The 21,445-nt window shown below is 42.5% G+C and overlaps 1 protein-coding gene across 1 annotated transcript in view; it reads right to left on the reverse strand.

Annotated features, from left to right (window-relative positions):
• Positions 1-21,445, reverse strand: part of IQCK (IQ motif containing K) — a 148,963-nt gene that overhangs the window by 87,756 nt on the left and 39,762 nt on the right. Inside the window, exons 5-6 of the mRNA XM_068969389.1 lie at positions 7,081-7,133; positions 6,871-6,948 (exon numbers count right to left, since the gene is read on the reverse strand). Of these exons, the coding sequence (XP_068825490.1) occupies positions 6,871-6,948; positions 7,081-7,133 (131 nt within the window). The remainder of the gene's footprint in view (positions 1-6,870; positions 6,949-7,080; positions 7,134-21,445) is intronic.

Consider the following 21,445-nt stretch of genomic DNA (forward strand, 5'->3'; position numbering starts at 1 on the left):
AGCTAAATCCTGTGTCCCATTTTATGCTTCACCTCCAGAGTAACTGCAGGGGAAACTGCCTGCATTTTTAAAAGATCTTGTTTCTCTCTATTCCTCTCCCTCTCCCTCTCTCTCCTTCTGCCAAAAGTACGTTGAATTAGCATAAATAAGTCTATGTACATTGCAGTTCCAACTGTGCATAAAATCTGCCCATGAAGACAAACGACCATGTTAGTCTGTGTCATGGTTCCATGACACACAGTAGGCATCCAGTAAATGGTAGCCGGACAGTTTATGAATATGCCTGCTTCATGATTTTAGAGTACAATTAAGCATATAATAGGCTTCCCTGGTGGCTCAGAGGTTAAACTTCTGCCTGGAAAGTGGGAGACCAGGGTTCAGTCCCTGAGTCGGGAAGATCCCCTGGAGAAGGAAACGGCAACCCACTCCAGTACTCTTGCCTGGAGAATCCCATGGAGGGAGGAGCCTGGTAGGCTACAGTCCATGGGGTCGCAAAGAGTTGGACACGACTGAGCAATTTCACTTCACTTTATGCATATAATAAATATTAGCTGAATAGATCAGCTAATAAATTAAAAATAACTCCCTTCAAACAACTGAAACGTACCCATTCATATATGTGTCATTAGTGGGGAAAGATGTATTTCCTTAATAGCTGGAACCAGAATTTCTCCTAGGTAAGGAACTAGCTTTGTTTAGATGAAAGACCATTTTCCAGATGGAAAAACTGAGGCTCTGAAAGCTTAAGTCATGTGTGCTGAGTCACATGGCTGGAGATGGTAGAGCACGGTATAGTATGCACAACTGTGGTTCCAGAGCCCTGGGTCTCAACCCCTACACTGCACTATCTTCACTTTGACTTCCAGACCATTATTACTCCACCCTTGACAGCTTCTGGATTTCACATGCATCATCGTCTTCAACCCACCCCACAAGCCTCCAGATACTTCATTATTCATACAGATGACACCTCCGACACCAAGGCCTCCAGGCCATGTGATTCCATTACCCCCATCTTCCTTTGTGACAGTCACCCAACAGAACGGTCACATCTTAGACCGTCACATCTCAACTTCCCAAATTCCTGATCTGATCATAACCTTCTCTGTCCTTTCATCTTTCCCACCCACTCACTTCTATTTATATTATTTGTCACCCCTGCATGAGACTATGACTTGGGTTACTGGTGCCCATCTAGAACAGGGCTCAGCAAACTAGAGCCCAGGGGCCAAATATGGCCCAGCACCTACTTTTGTAAATAGAGCTGTGTTGGAACACAGCCATGACCCTATGTCTCATATTGTCTACGGCTGCTTTCATGCTACAAGTCTGGAGTTGAGTTGTTACAACAGAGACCAAATGATGTGGCCTGCAAAGCCTAAAAGATTTACTATGCTGACCTGACCTAGAAAGTCATTTCCTTGTTCCCCAGGAGCCATGTTTTTAGGGCAAGCCCATGGCTCTGATTATATTAATCCTCGTCCTTGTCACTGGGAAAATTGGATTTGGCACTGGAGGGCCGCAGGGAGGGAGAATGAGGCTGAGGTGAGGGAACTGACTGGTGAGCTGTGTCTGTTCGGAGCCAGGTCTCAACTTGGGTAACCAGGGCCTCCTCACACCGTGAGGCTTCTCACTTGGGCTCACACTTGTCCCTCTGCCCCTCCCACACCCCAGGGCCATTTTCCTTCTATGTAACTTGAGCCTCTCATCATAATGAGAAAACTCGGTCTCCTCCGCCATCATTCCAGCCATCTCCAGTGGAGAAAAGCCCAGCCCTCCCGGTTCACTGCCAGTCAATAGATGCCTCCTTGACACAGCCCATCCGCTACTCAATCAGCTGCTCGCGAGGAGCTTTGAAGCAGCTTGTTATTTCTCTTCCTTTTAGTGTTTTATTATTACACATTTCAGATATAAAAAGTAGGCAGAAGGACTTCCTTGGTGGTCCAGGGGTGGGGACTGCCCTGTTGCCAGTGTGGGTTCGACCCCTGGTTGAGGAACTAGGATCCTGCATATCACACAGTGAGGCCAAATAAAAAATAAAACATATATATATATATACATACATATGTATGTATGTATGTATGTATGTATTTAAAGTAGGCAGAAAAAAATTAACCCAGGGCACCATCCAGACTTAATTATATTCTTCTCCTTTTCAGTCACTCAGTGTAACTTCCCCCACCTCTATCCATTGACATCATAAGGTTACATATGTCATTCATAAGTTCATAAGTATTTCAGCATGTTTCTCTAAAAAGTAAACTTTTTAATCATGACTATGAAATCATTGTGTGTAACAATTCTCTATATCATCAATTATTTATTAAGTGTTTAAATTTCCAATTGCCTCCTAATTTTTCTTTCTAATGTGTTTCTTTGAATCAGGGCTCACATAAGATTCATTGAAATTTCTAAAACTGTATGGACCCTACCACTCCCGTTTTAGTGCTTCCAAGTTGGTTACTTCCAATGCGAACACGTCATGTAGTGCTCCTTCTCGTTCTGAAAATTGATTGTTAAACACTAACATAATTCAGAAAATAGGGTACTTCATGAGAAAACTGTAAGACGTTATTCTTGTCTTACAAGAAAAGTTAACAATGTTTTCCCATCCCTAAGATCCTGCAAACAAAATTTGCAGCCCCAAAATGTCTCTTTGCCATGTGCCATGAGGATTATTCTGAGCTGAAAACAATCAAGGCCCAGAAGACTCAGGAAGAAACTTTGACCTTCCTCCTAACTGCTGAAAGAATTTAGATCGAGGGCCTGTGCCTGGAATAGTGTTATCACCAGATAAGTCTGCAGAGAATGTGGGTGAGGTGTGGTGGGGAAACGTAGAGATCAGAGGTCACTCTCTGTCCCATTGTCTCTGCAGGGCCACTCCAACATTTATTTACCAAACATTTGCTGTTCCAGCTTAGTGTCAATTGCCTTCCTCCCCTTTGAAGACCCAGATCCCTGCCCTTAACATCTTCTTTTGTCTTTAGCTGAAGATGGTATTTAAGGTGAGGGTCTCAGCCATTTTAGTAAGTTACTCAGTTCTCCTAGGTCTCTCCCGTGAACACATGTTATGAAACTTTTGTCTGATTTCCTCCTGATAATCTGTCTCCTGTCAATTTAATTCTTACACCAGTGAGAAGAACCTAGAAGGGTAGGGGGAAATTTCTCCCTCCCCGAAGATCCTCTGGGCCTAGTCTAGACCTTTTGCTATATTAGCTTTGCCAGTCTTCAATCCTGAGTCTTCCCAACCATCTGTTTCCTCCACCCGCTTTCCAGGATTGCAGAGGGTTGCTGGAAATAATCTCCTAAACAGGCTGCTATATACATCACAAATTCAGACCATCAGCTGGGCCATCCCTATTTATCCTAGTTGGTTCCCTATCAGTTTCACCATAGCAGCTGCTGCCATCTCCTTGCCACCCCTATAAGCCTCGGAACCTGCCTGGGCCTCCCTCTCAGCAGATGCCTTCACATCCACACGAATGACCAGGACAGCACCAAGCATGAACTTTCTCAGCTTTTCTCTCTTCCCCCCTCAGATTCCTCTCACTTTTCCCTCTGGATGCAATCACAAGTTCTCAGCCAGGGGCCCTTCTGCCTCCCCCATCTCACAGTTGGCAGCATGTGGAGACAGGCGTGATGGTGACGACTGCAGGGGGCGCTACTAGCATGTGGTGGGGGTGCTGGAGATGCCGTGCAACATGCTATTGTGTACGGGCCACCCCTCCCCCACCAAAGAAGAATTACCCAGCGCCAACCAGTCCATTCTGTAGGAGATCAGCCCTGGGATTTCTTTGGAAGGAATGATGCTAAAGCTGAAACTCCAGTACTTTGGCCACCTCATACGAAGAGTTGACTCATTGGAAAAGACTCTGATGCTGGGAGGGATTGAGGGGCAGGAGGAGAAGGGGATGACAGAGGATGAGATGGCTGGATGGCATTACTGACTCGATAGACGTGAGTCTGAGTGAACTCCGGGAGTTGGTGATGGACAGGGAGGCCTGGCGTGCTGCGATTCATGGGGTCGCAGAGTCGGACACGACTGAGCAACTGAACTGACCTCAACTGAAAAGTCAGCAGGGCTGCCCAGGTGGCTCAGCGGTAAAGAATCTGCCTGGCAATGCAGGAGATTCAGGTTCAATCCCTGGGCTGGGAAGATCCCTTGGAGTAGGAAATGGCAACCCACTCCAGTATTCTTGCCTGGAGAATCCCACAGATAGAGGAGCCTGGTGGCCCATAGAGTTGCAAAGAGTCCAACAGGACTGGGCAATTAAGCACACACACACACACACACACACACACACACACACACACACACACGCAAATGACAACAACAATCAGATGTCAGCAGGGCCGAGGCTGGGGAAACCTGGATTAGAGATCATCTCCTACTTTACCTGGCTCTCTGCTCTCCCTGCTCATGAGCATTCTCAAGAAGGGTGTAGCCCCTGAGGTCTGGCCTCTTCAAGACCAAATCTGGGCACCAACCAGCTTGACCACTGGCCCCACCTCACTGGTTCCAGGGCTGCTGGGGGGTGGAGTGGGTGGAACATAGATGGTCTTGTACATCTGCATTTCCCTATAATGCTTTGTTAACATCTGTTTTATAACACTCACTACAGAATCTATAGCTAGTTGTAAACACATTCTCACCCCAAGGGTCGGAGCCATATTTTATTCATCTCTGTTTCTCCACAGCACCAAGCTCTGCATTGCATTTGAGAGGTGTTCAATAAATATTTATTGCATCAAATTAGATTAGTATCATTTAAAATTTTACCATGCTCTGGGCATCCCTTTGTAAAGCAGAGAACAAACACCATTTAAATCAAGAGCTCTTAGGTTTTTGTTCCTGTGGAGTCCAGTTGATATGCTTGCAATTGCTACTTTGCAGTATATTTATATGAGCTGCCAGCGGAAGTTAGCAACAATTTTAAATTTAGGTATTTGTACAGTAAATGACTAGGGATTTGAGAGAACTCATTTGGAGAAATTATCTTATTTTTCAGATTCTTTTTCATTGGTTATTGCAAGTGAAAAAATGTTTCATTTTCAACTTGGAGAATGATATCAAAAAACCTTGTCTTAGAAAAACATGCAAATCCTTCAGTTACTGATCATTTATAGTCAATAAAGGCTTTTCATTTTCATAGTGGACTAAATTAGGTACAAGCTTAGAAGCTTAATAAGAAACAAGATCTTCTAGTATTATCCTCCTTTCAATGTATAGTCTCAGATTTTTAAAAACTAGTAATACCTGGAGTCTTTCAAACTCTCAAAACTGAGAAACTCAGCCAAGAATCTATTCAATTTAGCATTCCCCAGAAAGGCAGATTTAAGCAAAAGATGTGATATTTGCGGGCTAAGTGTCTAATTTCGTGTTTCATACTCTGTTTGATATGGGATTTTACAAACCTTGCTTAATTTCCTGGTGCCTCAGTTTCCTGACATTGTTCTTGCAAAGGGCTGATGTGAAAACATTTCCAAAGAATAGGTTAAATATTATTCTCTCTAAATTGAGTAGTCGTTCTTCCACTTTGGGCTTAAAACTATGGATCACTACTTAAATGTCATCTTCCAAGTAAGTTCTTCCCTGAATACTCTATCCCCATCTGCTTTATCCCACTCTGTGTTATTTTTCCCTATAAGCAACTATTTATAGTGCACTTATTTATTTGCTTATTATCTGTCATCCTCCACCAGAACATAAGCTCCATTAAGGCAGGAGTTTTAGCTGCTTTGTTCACCGCTCTATCTCCAACATCTAGAATGACGTTTGGCACACAGTAGTACTCAATAAACACGTAGTGTATGAATGAACAAATAATGCAAATCTAGAAATGACAAATACTATAAAGATATCAAAGGCATGAATCAGAGGTAATTAAATAAACATGGCTAGATCTCAAAATGTATTTCAGTCAAATAAAAGCAAGTTGCTGAATAATGCATAAATTTCCTCATTTGCAAAATAGGGCTGGTAATAGCATTGTTATAAGGATTAAGTTAGTTCATTTGGCATTAAATGCTGAGACCAGTGATATAGCACTCAATAAATGTTAGCTGTCATCATTATTAGGGCTTCCCTGGTGGCTCAGATAGCAAAAAAATCTTCCTGCAATAAAAGAGACCTGGGTTCAATCTCTGGGTTGGGAATATCCCCTGGATAAGGGAATGGCAACTCACTCCAGTATTTCTGCCTGGAGAATTCCAAGGACAGAGCAACTTTGCAGGTTACAATCCATGGGGTCACAGAGTCGGAAATGACTGAGCACTAACACTTTCACTTCACACTTTTGTCATTATTGCTTTATCATTGATGATAAATGGTTCCCATAAAATAATACTACTAATTTTGTGTGACATAATCTGTTTATATAGTTAAGTAACTAATTTTAAGAACTATGGAGGGATGAAATATAGACCAAACATTAATTCTGTGATAAGATTCAGAGTAGAATGATGGTCAAAGAGAGTGTTAACTTTATCTGTCATGTTCTAATATTTTAAATGTAGAATTGATGCATATAACTAAAAGTTAAAATTTAGAAAAGTTTGGTTATAAGACATAATGACCTTTGGGGCTAGGTGGAGAGCAAGAGAAAATGGAAAGATTAATTACTTAGGATAAGAAATGTTCTAGGTTTTCTATTTTATTTCTGAAGTGCTTCTTGAAATATCACTGCCTGGATAGGATGCCCTTAGCTAAAATTAACCAGAGAAAAGACCCACATGTATAACTGACCCCCGGGTCCTGGATGGATTACATAAATTAGTTCTCTTAGGAGAGCTATCATTAAAGAGGAAATGATCATTAACACAATCTTAAAGTTAGGAATAAATTATTCAAAGCCTTGTGCCATTACTTACTGCAGTTTCAGCCACTCTTCCACAAATGGAATGGAGAAGAATTCTGTGAACGGCTCCCCTATCCTCTTTGGATTTTGACTGGTCACACCATATGTTTGATTGACAAGAAAACAATAAGCAAGAACTCAAGTCAATTGTTGCTATTCTGCTGGCAAATTAACGCTATTGAATTCTTACGGTCATTGAGTATTCAAAGACTGAAAAACTTACTTGTATAACCATTCAGTCAGAAAATCACAGGCAATGAATTTGGTTCTTTTCCTCTAAAGAGAGAAGAGAGAATTAAGTTATATTCTTTGCCCACATATTTAAGTAGGACAAAGGAATAGGGGTTAATTTATTGCTTGTGTTAGATGAAATATGCTTAAGTCCTTGATGAGGCTTATAAGCACATCAAGAAACAATAACTCAGGCAAAGTAAAGAACACTGATGACATTTCTCCAGTCATCTTGGGATAAGCATCTTTTCTGACTATATTACCAGGAACTAATAAAATACAAGGCACATAGTAGGAGCCTTATTACATGTATTTTGGACTTGCCTCAAAAGGATTTACTTAAATCTAGACATTGTCTTGAAGTAAATATATGTATTGCTTTCCCCCATTCCACTCAAATCTTCAGAAGTCAGTACGTCAGGTCCGGGTCCATTGGCCAGAGCATTGACCCTGCCTTGCCGCCCCCCCAAAAGCCCCTCTCACTTCATCCTTATTATCAGAAGCCTAACAACAATCAGTCCAGGGGGAAAACTACATTTCCCAGCCTCCCATCAAGCTCCACTACTTTGGCCACCTGATGTGAAGAGCTGACTCATTGGAAAAGACCCTGATGCTGGAAAAGATTGAGGGCAAGAGGAGAAAGGGGCGTCAGAGGATGAGAGGACTGGATGGCTTCACTGACTCAATGGACATGAGTTTCAGCAAACTCAGGGAGATAGCGAAGGACAAGGAAGTCTGGCGTGCTGCAGTTCATGGGGCCACAGTCAGACAACAGAACAACAGCAGCGTGCGGCAAGGGACAACCATAAGACATAGTTCTGCTCTTTGAGATAGAAATTGACATAGCCCATAGATTTCTGAGACAATGCTACTTTCCCAATCTCTACTGCTCTTAAAGTTTCCTTCCACTTCTTTCCATCTGGAACACAGATGTGGGGCTGGAAGCAAAGCAGCACTTACAAGCCAACAGGCCAAAAAGAGGAGATTAGAAAGAACCTGGGCCTCTGATGACTTCCTTAAGTCAATGTACCAGCTTGCAGCTGACCTACTCTGGATATCTTGATATGTAAAGGAAAATCAACTTCATTTGGATTATTGCCACCGTTCTTGATTTTTCATAACATGCAGCTCAAAGTAGTTCCTAGGTGATAGGTAGCTAACAAGGCTGAAGGCTCACAGGACAGATATGGGGTAGAGCATTGCTTGCCTTGCCTCCTAGTCCCATTTAAAATGTCCTATAACCCAAAGAGAATTACTTAATCCCTTTTAGAAGATTATTATGGAAACTGGGAGATAGAAGGCCCATCTGCTTCTCCTTTAAAAAGCAGGGGCTAAGCCCCAATCGTTGGTTACCTTGTGAAAAGATCCTTTCCAAGAGCGAAGGCAAGACAGACTCTGATGGAAATTCTCTCTCTTCCCTTCCCAGGTGTACCCTTCTCCACCTCACTCTGTGCCTGATGAGGCTGATTTTATGGTTCGTATCAACCAGGCTTGCTTACTCTTTTGTTGGGTCCAGTCATTGGAGATACCAGCAAGAAATCCAAGAGGGGAAAAGAGAAAGGCAGGGGGTAATGAGCTGAACTGTCTCCTCCCCCACCCTCTGCCCCATGTTCATATATTGAAGTCCTAACCTCCAACACTTCAGAACGTGACCTTGTTTCAAAATTGGATCAGTACAAATAAAATTAGTTAAGCCCTGCCACTCCTGAAGGGCACAACAAGTCTAATGAGAGTGAACAAATCTGGGGTTTTATTAGTAAGGAAGAATTGACCACCAATGGCAGATCCCTAATGACATTGTACCAGACCCTTGATCCAGCTATGCCTGAAGCCTTTCATAAGCCAATATATTCCCCCTTTCTTACTCAGCCAGTTTGTTTTGTTTATAGCTTCCAACAGAAAGACTTTTAACTTATTTCTTAACTAATTCCTTTCTTCTCCCATTGGCTAACTCCATTTGTCTTTCAAGATGCCTCCTGGAAGCCTTTCGGAGCATTCTTACCCTATTCAATTTAGAGTAAGCTCTCCTCTCCCGGCCACCACTGGTTCTACGTGCCCCTCTGTTATAGCACCTCAGATGTAACTGTAACATAACTGCTAGCCCACATGTCCAACTCCTCTACCAAACTATAAACTCTCTGAGGACGGGACACGTGTCTTCTTTATCTTCCCAGTGCTTAACTGAGTATCTAGCGCAGAGCAGGGGATCAGTGACTGGTGAGTAAGTGAATGAATGCATTCCCCATGCAACTCAAGCAAAAAAAAGCAAGAAAAAGACTCCTGTACAAGAATTCTGACATTTATAAGTAGGCATTGCTAATAAATTCTGGACAATTCGTCTTCACTGTCTTCTTCTAATATTTTATTTATTAGGAGAAACATTTTTCTTCTGTTTTTCTTCCCCCCTCCCTTTACTTTGAAATAGCCAAATTAGCTTTATAAGCTTAGATAAGGTTTAAAAGATTGCTGTGCAATTGATTCTCACCAAAATGGAAAGTGCTACTTAAGATTTTTCCCTGAAAGCTTTACTACAGCTGTTAGTAAATAAAATATAGAGGTGCCTGAGTTGCTGGAGATTGTCTGTCGTCTTTTACCTCACTGCTGATAGACTTTTATTAAAAAATTGAAACACTGCTGGCCACAGTAATAAAATTAAATGCACTCGACCATGTAATGGGGTCTTCTAAGTTTGCACTGCAAGAGTAGGATTCCCTTTGAAAAGCTATCCTTCACCAAAATAAGAAAATACTTGTACAACAATGCAAATATGTATTTAGCATGAATTGCCATCTAATAATTTAAACAATCCAGCAATTGTAGGATGGCAGTGTCTCTCCCTCTCTCCCTACAAAAGATACATTGTTCCCTTGGCATTTAGCATACCCTTTGGTGGTAAAGATTCTTTCTATGAAGGGAATGCAGCTTGACTTACTCCATTAAAAAGGCTTTTAAAATAGCCAAATGGTCTGATGTATGAAGGTCATGCAGACAGATTTAATCATTTTGATGCAAAGAAATAAAATGAAAGAAATTGTGTTTTCCTTCTGTCCTGGGCCAGTGTGGACGTGCTGTGCATACTCAGACACATGGAACAGAGGGGACATTGTTCAGCTGTTGTTTAGTTTAAAAATTATCTTCGGGGAGCTGAAAGGGAGAAGGGAAAGCAAATGAAAAGTTGTGGTGAGTGAAGAGATAAGAGAGGAAGTAATACAGAGAAAAATTAAAGACTGAGATTATGAAAGTATGGGCACCCAGGTTAATGTAATGTAGACAAACACACTGAGTTCATGATTGTTAAAGGGTAAAAAATGTCCAAGTTTGGGCAAGCAGGGTGTCAGTTAAGGCAACCTTATACAAAGTTAAAAAACAATTTTTTTAAAAAAAAAGTCCAGAATTAGAAGGACTAAGTGTCAAGCGATGACATAGTCATGCCATCATGAACCTGTGAGCTGCTTTGTTCTGCATCCAAGAAAACAAGATGGATGGAAAATGGGATGAGGTGATGGACCGGTGTACCGATAGTGATGAAGCAAACAAAGCAATGTGGTAACCATGAAATCTAGGTGGTAAACACCTGGGGGTTTAGTCTGAAATTCTTCCCATGCTTCTACATGCTGGAAAAAAATTGTAACACTGAGGGGAGGGACAATGCGGGAGGAGAACAAATGATAAAAGACTCAAATCCCAAAGAGCAAAAGGCAGAAATCAGACTGTATTTTGTACCAGTTTTTATGCTGGATACACACATAGGAGACAGACTAGAGGATTGAAGACGGGGACGAGGAACAAGTCACATTAGAAAGTCGCTGACTCTCTTCCAGTAATGAGTGCAATTTCACTCCACCAAGGTCAAAAGAATAGGCTCTGAGCTTAGTGAGGCATAGCTGGCTATAGCATTGTGTTGAGGCTCTTTGGGTTTGCAAGAGATAAAAAGATGCCCAGTAACCCTTGGTTACTGGGCTTTGTTAAAAAAAAAAAAAAGAAAGAAAACCTATTTTATTTATTTTTGATACTGATATTTCTTTTTCACTTTTTAATTATTTATTTGTTTTTGGCTTGCTGGGTTTTTGTTGCTTTAGGAGGGCTTTCCCTCGCTGCCGTGAGAGGGGGCTGCTCTCCGTTGGGGTGCACGGGCTTCTCACTGCGGTAGGTTCTCTTGTTGCAGCTCGTGGGCCCTAGAGCATGGGCTCAGGAGTCGTGGCTCATGAGCTTAGTTGCTCCTCTGCATGTCGAGTCTTTCTAGACCAGGGATAGAACCTGAGTGCTCTGCATTGGCAGGTGGATTCTTATCTACTGTGCCACCAGGGAAATCCTAGGCTTTAAAAAAAAAAAAAAATTAGGCTGTAACAGACACCCCTCAAATCTGAGAAGCTTGTAACATTGATGGTTTCTCACTTGTGTTACATGAACAACGCACATTTCCACCAGCTGTGGCTCTCTGCTCCATGCGGTCTTTGCTCTAAGATGTTGCTGGTTGTCATGGCAAATGAAACAAATATGATGAACTATGTTTTGACCCGTAAAGCACGTTTGAAGTGACATATGCATTCATTCCGCTGACCAAAGCAGTGATGTCAAGATCCCCTAAGGGAGTTGCTGTTCAGTCACTCGGTCGTGTCTGACTCTTTGCGACCCCGTGGACTACAGCACACCAGGCTTCCCTGTCCTTCTTTATCTCCTGGAGTTTGCTCAAACTCATGTCCTTTGAGTTGATGATGCCATCCAACCATCTCATTCTCTGTCGACCCCTTCTCCTCCTCCCTTCGATCTTTCCCAGCATCAGGGTCTTTTCAAATGAGTCGACTCTTCGCATCAGGTGGTCAAAGTACTGGAGCTTCAGTTTCAGCATCAGTCCTTCCAGTGAATATTCAGGGTTGATTTCCTTTAGGATTGACAGGTTTGAACTCCTTACTGTCCAAGTGACTCTTAAGAGTTCCTTCTTGACTGTGGCTTCTTTTTCAACTTGCTGCTGCTTTTTCTGCTGCTCTCTCCTATCTGGGTCTTTCTCTGCTTCAGGGTCTCCTGACTAACGGATTTTCAAGCTTTCTCCTCTTCTCTGGTATCTCTCCCCTTCGACCCACACTGTGAGCTGCCCTTTCTCTCTTTGTCTGACATCCTCACTCCCCAGACTGGAGAATCTGATTGGACTGGTTAGACACTACCCAGGATGGACCACCCCTGTTGGGCAGAGCAATGCCAGGCCATTTCAATGCCACTTGCCATCCCTGAGTGGCTGCCCAGATGGCCTGACACTTGTTCCTGGCTCATTCATTTGCGGCCAGAGTGATGGGGGTGTGCACAAAGTAGGGGCAAGGGGCTGCAGTTAAGGCTGTGGGCATGGTACCCACTTAGAATGTCTCACATAGATAGTCTCCACAAGAAACTTCCAGATATCTGAGACCCTCTCCAAACATGACAAAACTGAACAGTGACTATAATCCTAGAAATGTACACACGTGAACTATAATCAGCTGACAAAATGCTTATCATGGCAAACTTCGAACAGGGGTTCGTTATTTCTCCCATTGCATTAGAATTTCATTAGCAAAAAATAATACTTCTCAAAAGAAGCTAAAATTATATACTTGTAACACAAAATATTGACTAAGACTTCCAGCACAGGCCATGTGGTCATTTCTAAAAGTGTTTTAGATTTTAAAATTTAGTAACACTAAAGTAATTCTACCACACCTTTCCTGCAAGAATCTATTTTTTTCTACTGCTTAGAAATTTGTTTTCAAACAAAAGCTGATGGTATGTCTAATTTCCCTTTTTGGTCAAGGCCAGGAAATGGAGTTTCTTCCTTCAGTGACCAGAGTCCTTACACTTTTTAAAAAGATATTCAGGTATTTTATTTAAACACACACACACACACACACACACACACACACACACTAGAATAAATGACTATTACATAAGCAAGGAATATAAAAAGAAAAAAAAGGTTTTGTTTTACTGAATTATTCATAGTAACAAATTTTAATGTCATGAGATCATCAGAGGACTTATCAGGAGTTAGAAATAGTTTCCTGATACCAACAATTGTTTACAATTCTCTTCACCGTAATGGAATTTGATGAGTAACCAAAAGCCAAAAGGGAAAATTTTACGTTGCGTAGGATAGGATGGGGAAAGAGGCGGAAAGTCTTATCACCTCTATCCAGACTCTGCATGTAATCTGTATTTAAAGCTGAGATAAGATTTATTTTCAGCCATCATTTTATTCATGTATAAAACTCCTGATTTCTTTCCGAATTAAGCAAGGTATGCTGTACCAGTTTGGCCCTGCTCAGTAAACATTTAATGAAGTCCTACTATGTGCTTTCCTGGTGGCTCAGATGGTAAAAAAATCTGCCTGCAATGTGGGAGACCTGGGTTCAATCCCTGGGTCAGGAAGATTGCCTGGAGAAGGGAATGGCAACCCACTCCAGTATTCTTGCCTGAAGAATTCCATGGACATAGGAGCCTGGTGGGCTACAATCCAAGGGTCACAAAGAGTCAGACACGACTGAGCTACTAACACTAACACTTACTATGTTCTAGGCCCCATGCTAAATCCTAGAGATGAAGAAATGAGTAGGCCACAGCCGCACTCTGCACACGTCCAGCAACCCGCCCTCCCTGCCCAAGGTGAGCAGTGACTGCAGTGAGTATACAGGATGAACCCCTCTCCAGCTCCAGGTGCAAACCCTGATAAAGTGGCACAGGTAATCCCACCTCACCTGCCACCAACACCTAAACCAATGAGGTCCACATTTATCCTGTCCAAAGGGATTCACTGACTCAGGACGGGCAAGTAATCAATTCCTAAGAGGTGTGTTGGGGCTCCTGGGAAACCATTTTGCTTGCTTTTCTGAAAGAATTTGAGCATTCTCTCCTTCTGGCTGAGGCAAAACCTAGGCCAGTGGCCATTGCCGTGCTACTATTTTCAGAGAAGCCAACTTATGGATAAAACTGACTCTCTAAGAGATCAAGCAGAGAGACAGAGCAGAGAACCAAGAAGAGAACCAAGTTTTCGATTACATCATTGAGCACCTCAATCAATCCAATCCCGAAGCCTTCCTTCCTCTCAGAAACTTCTAACTTCTAATTTCCTGAGCCAATGCTGCTAAGTCACTTTAGTCGTGTCTGACTCTGTGCGACCCTGTAGATGACAGCCCACCAGGCTCCCCCGTCCCTGGGATTCTCCAGGCAAGAACACTGGAGTGGGTTGCCATTTCCTTCTCCAATGCATGAAAGTGAAAAGTGTGAAAGTGAAGTCGCTCAGTCGACTCTTAGCGACCCCATGGATTGCAGCCTACCAGGCTCCTCCATCCATGGGATTTTCCAGGCAAGAGTACTGGAGTGGGTTACCATTGCCTTCAATAAACCCCCTTTATTATTTAAGCCACTTTCCCGCTAGTTACAACATAATGAACCATAGCTAAGATAGCTGCCCACTATCCCTTCTGCCTTCTTTGTCTAACAGTGCCCCGAGTTCCTACTGGGGTCCACCCTTCTCAACTCTAAAGCTGTGTGCCTTGGATAAGTCTCCTTCCATTTGCCTAATATCCCACTGAATCCCCCTAGTTCCAAGGGCCGATTCCAAACTAGGTCATTGACCTGAGCCATTTTGATGAAACTCTGGGAGAGATTGTCTCTTCTTCTGCTACCTTCAATCTTTATGAAACATGGCCTGGTGTCACAAGGAGAGGGAAGGTTTGAGAGTGGAGAGAAGCCAGAGGAAACAGAATCAAGAGATGGAGGGGGAACTAAGTCATGCACTGGGCCCCCAGATCAAGTTGTAAAGGACGGTCTCCCCACGGGCCTCTTGTCTATATAAATGAACAACAAAAGAAACCCTTTTCCACCTAAGTCAGTTTGGATGGGGGCTTTGTTTCACTTGCATGAGCTGCCTCAAGGAGTTTTTGTTGTTCTTGCTCAGCCTCAGCAAATATGGGAATATTAGATTTGCATTCTTCGCACATCCAGCTGAAAGAAACCCCTCAGTTCATGCTACTTTCTACTGCTAACAGAAAACCTCATATCAAAAACTGCTTACAGTAAAAACCATTATGTTTTTCCACTATGGTTTTTCCAGTAGTTATGTATGGATGTGAGAGATGGACCATAAAGAGAGCTGGGTGCCAGAGAATTGATGCTTTTGAACTATGGTGTTGGAGAAGACTCTTGAGAGTCCCTTGGACTGCAAGGAGATCAAACCAGTCAATTCTGGAGGAGATCAGTCCTGAATGTTCATTGGAAGGACTGATGCTGAAGCTGAAACTCCAATACTTTGGCCACCTGATGCAAAGAACTGACTCATTTGAAAAGACCCTGATGCTGGGAAAGATCAAAGGCAGGAGAAGGGGACAGAGGATGAGATGGTTGGATGGCATCACCGACTCGATGGACATGAGTTTGAACAAGCTCTGGGAGTTGGTGAAGGACAGGGATGCCTGGTGTGCTGCAGTCCATGGGGCTGTAAACAGTCAGACATGACTGAGCGACTGAACTGAACTGAAAAAAATCATTAACTTTACATGAGTACCCAAAATATATTTAGAGAAGCATTGGAAAGAATTTCCAAGTGTAGTTTACAACACAGCCACTAAGCCAGTTGTGTTTAATATAGCAGTCCAATTAAGCTCTAATTAAGGTCTGACCTCTCATGTTCCGATTATACTAATCCAAAGGCATGGCTGAATGTCAGGGGATCAGTTAAGAACATTGTCAACTGTCATGTCTAATCTTTATAATGATATTTACATGTCTCAAACTTAGTTTGCTCCAGCGGAATACAACACACTTCAGGAGAGAACAGGAATGGTATTATAGCCTATTAATCAACCATCTGTCTAAAGAGACTGCTGGTCTATCTTAACAATTGCCCAGTTGATCTCCTGCCTTAAAACCTTTCTCCTTCCTACTCACAGAGACTGTGGCAGCCCAGGGGAACCAGAGAAGGCAGTTATTACTATAAATGGAGGATCAGGAAGTTCAAGGTCAACAGAGACTCCATGAGGAACAGGCAGGTCTTCATGAATACACTGCTCCCATGAAAACTCTGCTCCCATGAAAACTCCTATCTTAGTACCAAAATTATTTGCAAACCTAGCTTCACAGTCATATCTCCAAGAGACCAAAGGGTCTGGAATAGTCTCTTCAAGATATGCCCTCTGCTCAGAGAAGATGGAGAAGGTGTGTCAGGGCCTGTGCAAAAGGAAGCTTCCGGCAGAGGCTCTGATGGTATGTCTGTCCTGGTCTCACTATTCCTGCCTGAAAGTGGATTTATTCTTTCTTTCACCATCCACCTGGACCCAACTCTCCTCTCTCTGGCTTTTCACTTGCTGACATCTGCCTCTCTTGTGAATCCCTCCTTCGAGCACAATTCTTAGCAACAACAACTAACCCTTTATGAGCTAAGTGCAGTACTTATATCATCTCATGCAATCCTCCAACAGCCATGGGGAGGCGGGCACTATGATCATCACCCTCTCATTTAACAGATAAGAAAACTGAGGCTCACAGAATGAGGAATCTCTCTAGGGGCCCAGAGGGCAATTCAGCACCCCTGTCCTGCCAGAGCATCCACCTTTATCAGCCTGATCTTCCACCATGCAAGCCCCACGTAGCCTGATTTGGCCCACCTCTTCTTTACACATTGCCCTCAGTCTTCCATTACAGTCTAAGGAACTTTTCCCCAGTTTAATTTTGTTCTTATTTTATTGCTACGTTTCACTATAGCCGTACCAGTTACTGGGAAAAATGCTTAAATGCATTATCTTTATAACTCTCATAAATTCCCTACATGAAGCAATTACAGTTATCATTATTTCCACTTTACAAGGGGAGAAACTGAGGCTTAGGAAGGTTGAGGTTACAAGGCTGCAATGCTAGCAAGGTCCAAGGCCACATATCTGGGAGGAGGTAGAGCTGGGTCCTAAATTAAGGCGAGCATGGCCCTAAACTCTATGCTAAGCTTCCTGTAGACTGCCTTGCATGTAACAACAGAAGCTATCACATAGAAAGAAAGAAAGAAATCTGATTAGTTCCAGGATTTCAGAACAGAGGTCAGCAAATTTTTTCTGAAAGAGTCAGATGGTAAATATTTTAGCCTGTGTCACACTCCAGCTTTGCCACCATAATACAAATTTGGCCATAGTGTATGGAAAGCAATAGGTGAGGCTGTGTTCCAATCAAACTTTACTTACAAAAACTGAAGGTGGACCCCAGGGGCTGTAGTTTTCAGCCCTGTGCTTCAGAACATTATCAGTTACAGGTAAATACTCTTTCACATGGATTCATGGAAAAATCCATCGTACTTGGTTTCTGACACAGATGTTTGACTTTAGGAAAGCTCTGCTTTGGGACTTGCCTGGTGGTCCAGTGGTTAAGACTCTGTTTCCACTGCAGGGAGCATGGCTTCGATCCCTGGTCTGGGAATTAAGATCTCACATGCTGTGCGATTAGTTAATTAGGCTGACTAACACATTTATCCTCGCAACAAGTACATATTATTAAGTACTTATTATTACAACTAAAAAAAAAAAAAAAGCTCTGTTTCACCTCTTCTATTTCCTGAGTAACCCTTTAGTCTAAGGGACTAACAGTTTAAACATCTTTTAAGTCTAAGACTAGTTTATGACTTGGGTTTTCTGTTCCTAAAAAGTGGCAGCAAATATGCAGCTCTCTATAAAATCAAGAGAGTCAATGACTTATTTTAAGATATGTTCTTGTGAAAAACCAAGCAACTGAATCTATTTTCCCTTGTTTTAAAAAATGGCTTCAGTTCTTTAAGACATAAGTTCTCAAGAGAAGTCTGGGATACTTGCTGGTTGTCTTCCTTCCTTCCTTTCCCTTCCCTTCTTTCCTTCCTTCCATTCCTCCTTTCTCTCTCTCTTTCTTTCTTTCTTTCTCACTAACTGTGATTCTAGCATCTCTTTAATTCTTGGAAGTCTTAACTTTATATTGCATTGTCAGGTTCTGAGCCCACCATAATTTCTAAGAGTTATGTCTAGATTTTTACATATAAATATCATTTCTTTCATTTCAGTTCAGTCACTCAGTTGTGTCCGACTCTTTATGACCCCATGAATCGCAGCATGCCAGGCCTCCCTGTTCACCACCAACTCCCGGAGTTCACTCAAACTCATGTCCATCGAGTTGGTGATGCCATCCAGCCATCTCATCCTTGGTCGTCCCCTTCTCCTCCTGCCCCCAATCCCTCCCAGCATCAGAGTCTTTTCCAATGAATCAACTCTTCTCATGAGGTGGCCAAAGTACTGGAGTTTCAGCTTCAGCATCAGTCCTTCCAATGAACACCCAGGACTGGTCTCCTTTAGGATGGACTGGTTGGATCTCTTTGCAGTCCAAGGGACTCTCAAGAGTATTCTCCAACACCACAGTTCAAAAGTATCAATTCTTTGGTGCTCAGCTTTCTTCACAGTCCACCTCTCACATCCATACATGCACTGGAAAAACCATAGCCTTGACTAGACGGACCTTAGTCGGCAAAGTAATATCTCTGCTTTTCAATATGCTGTCTAGGTGGGTTATAAATTTCCTTCCAAGGAGTAAGCGTCTTTTAATTTCATGGCTGCAGTCTCCATCTGCAGTGATTTTGGAGCCCACTGTTTCCACTATTTCCCCATCTATTCCCCATGAAGTGATGGGACCAGATGCCATGATCTTCGTTTTCTGAATGTTGAGCTTTAAGCCAACATTTTCACTCTCCTCTTTCACTTTCATCAAGGGGCTTTTAAGCTCCTCTTCACTTTCTGCCATAAGGGTGGTGTCATCTGCATATCTGAGGTTATTGATATTTCTCCCAGCAGTCTTGATTCCAGGTTGTGCTTCTTCCAGCCCAGCGTTTCTCATTATGTATTCTGCATAGAAGTTAAATAAGCAGGGTGACAATATACTGCCTAAATGGACTCCTTTTCCTATTTGGAACCAGTCTGTTGTTCCATGTCCAGTTCTAACTGTTGCTTCCTGACCTGCATATAGGTTTCTCAAGAGGCAGGTCAGGTGGTCTGGTATTCCCATTTTTAGAAGAATTTTCCACAGTTGATTGTGATCCACACAGTCAAAGGCTTTGGCATAGTCAATAAAGCAGAAATAGATGTTTTTCTGGAACTCTCTTGCTTTTACCATGATCCAGTAAATGTTGGCAATTTGACCTCTGGTTCCTCTGCCTTTTCTAAAACCAGCTTGAACATCTGGAAGTTCACAGTTCACATACTGCTGAAGCCTGGCTTGGAGAATTTTGAGCATTACTATACTAGCATGTGAGATGAATGCAATTGTGCGGTAGTTTGAGCATTCTTTGGCATTGCCTTTCTTTGGGATTGGAATGAAAACTGACCTTTTCCAGTCCTGTGGCCACTGCTGAGTTTTCCAAATTTGCTGGCATATTGAGTGCAACACTTTCACAGCATCATTTTTCAGGATTTGAAATTTCTTTAAGGTACTAGTATTTTAAGGATGAGGGAAGTCCATCCTTTGCCATGTGTAATATCCAAAAGGAGTAACAAGGGTACTACTCCATTCATTCAAAAGCAACAGTTGGTGATCCTGAAGGGGCCATGAAGAATGGCATTCCTTTTGTAGACTTGCTATTTTCCAAGATAATGTTAATAGTGTCAACAACAGTTAACGCATAATGAATGCCTTCTAAGTGCCAGACACCCTTTTAAATTTTACTTAACTCATTTATCCTCCAACAAGTACATATTATTAAGTTTGTTTTTTTATTATTCCAACTTTACAGATTAGGAAATGGAAGCACAGAAAGGCTAAATACTGTCGTCAAAATCATTTAAGAGTAAATGGAATGGGGACTTCCCTGGTGGTGCAGTGGATAAGAATCTGCCTCCCAATGTAGGGGACATAGGTTCAATCCCCAGTCTGGGAAGATACCACATGCCAAGGAAGAACTAAGCCCATGCCCCACAGTTACTAAGCCCAGATGCTGCAACTACCAAAGCCCACGTGCCTAGAGGCTGTGTCCACAACAAGAGAAACCACTGCAATGAGAAGCTTGAGCACCAAAATGAAGAGTATCCTCTGCTCACTTCAACTCGAGAAAACTCACACAGCAATGAAGGCTACTGCAACCAACAATAATAAATAAAGAATAAACAAAGTATTGCATTCTAAAAATATATTTTAAAAAAGAGTAAAGGGAAGTATAAAAATTTGAACCCAGCTGGACTCTAGAGCTAACTTCTTCACCTATTACCTCATGTATCCCCTCAGTCATCCTGCCTGTGATTTACAGATGAGGAAAGGAGAAAGTTTAAGACACTAGGCTAGAGTCAGAAGTCAAATATGCCCATCTACTGCCAAACCCATTTTATTTCTAATATACTGTAAAAAGTAAATTGCAAAAAAGGCCACCATTCCCATCTCTCCCTGTATATGTGTCTTCCCACCAAGAGACGGACTCAATTTCCTCACTCCTGAATCTGGGCTGCTTTTCACGCCTTGTTTTGGCCAATGCAACACAGCAAAAGTGACACTGTGCCAAATCCAGGCCTCAGATTCAAGATCTTGAGGACTGCGACTCAAATCCTTGCAACTCTGCCCAACTGCCATGTTGAGCAATCCAGGGTTAATCTGATGCAGGATGAGAAACCAAGTGGGACAGAGATGATCCATCCCAGCTGAGGCCATTCTAGACCAGCCAACACCCAGCCTACCTGGCAGCTGAACACAGAAAATGAACAAACCCAGCCAAAGCCAGAAGAACCTCCCAGCTGAGCTCAGTCCAAATCGCTGACTTGCAGAACAATTTATTTAAATTGTTGTTTCAAGACACTAGCTTTTGAGGTAGTTTGTTATGTAGCAAAAAGTTAACTGATGCCCAAGTACAAAAAATGATATACAATTTATGGTCAAATGATAATGTTCTCCCTATCAAGCAGCCAGTCAAGACTGCTACCACAGCCACCTGGCACAGAACCATGCTTTCAGGCAAGAGGACAAAGTTTTAGAGCAAAGAAGGAAAATTCTGTCACAAAGCCACAGCCTTTATTTTGTAGGACAACCATGGGGTCACCCTCAGGTCAGAGTCTGTTGACTTTCTTCTTAAAGTCTTGTCTTTTGAGGATAACTTTGATCTTTAGAAACAAAAGCAACTCCTAGCCAAGCTTGGAGAATGAAGAGATCAATGCCACTTTTGTTAAAAAGAAGAAAGAAAAGAAGCATGACTATAAAGCTATAAGATTTTCTTGCATGGTTTACAAACTGGATCTGACAGTAATTCCAAGAGTCGCAAAGGGAAGTCTTTTCAGAACCAGCAGCCTTATTGACATAGTAGAACTGGGTGCCAAGCTCCGAAGCCCAGCTCCTTGTTCAAATTCGGGCTCTTCCTT

Source organism: Capricornis sumatraensis, chromosome 3 (assembly GCF_032405125.1).
Source record: "Capricornis sumatraensis isolate serow.1 chromosome 3, serow.2, whole genome shotgun sequence".
Classification (NCBI taxonomy): Eukaryota; Metazoa; Chordata; class Mammalia; order Artiodactyla; family Bovidae; genus Capricornis; species Capricornis sumatraensis.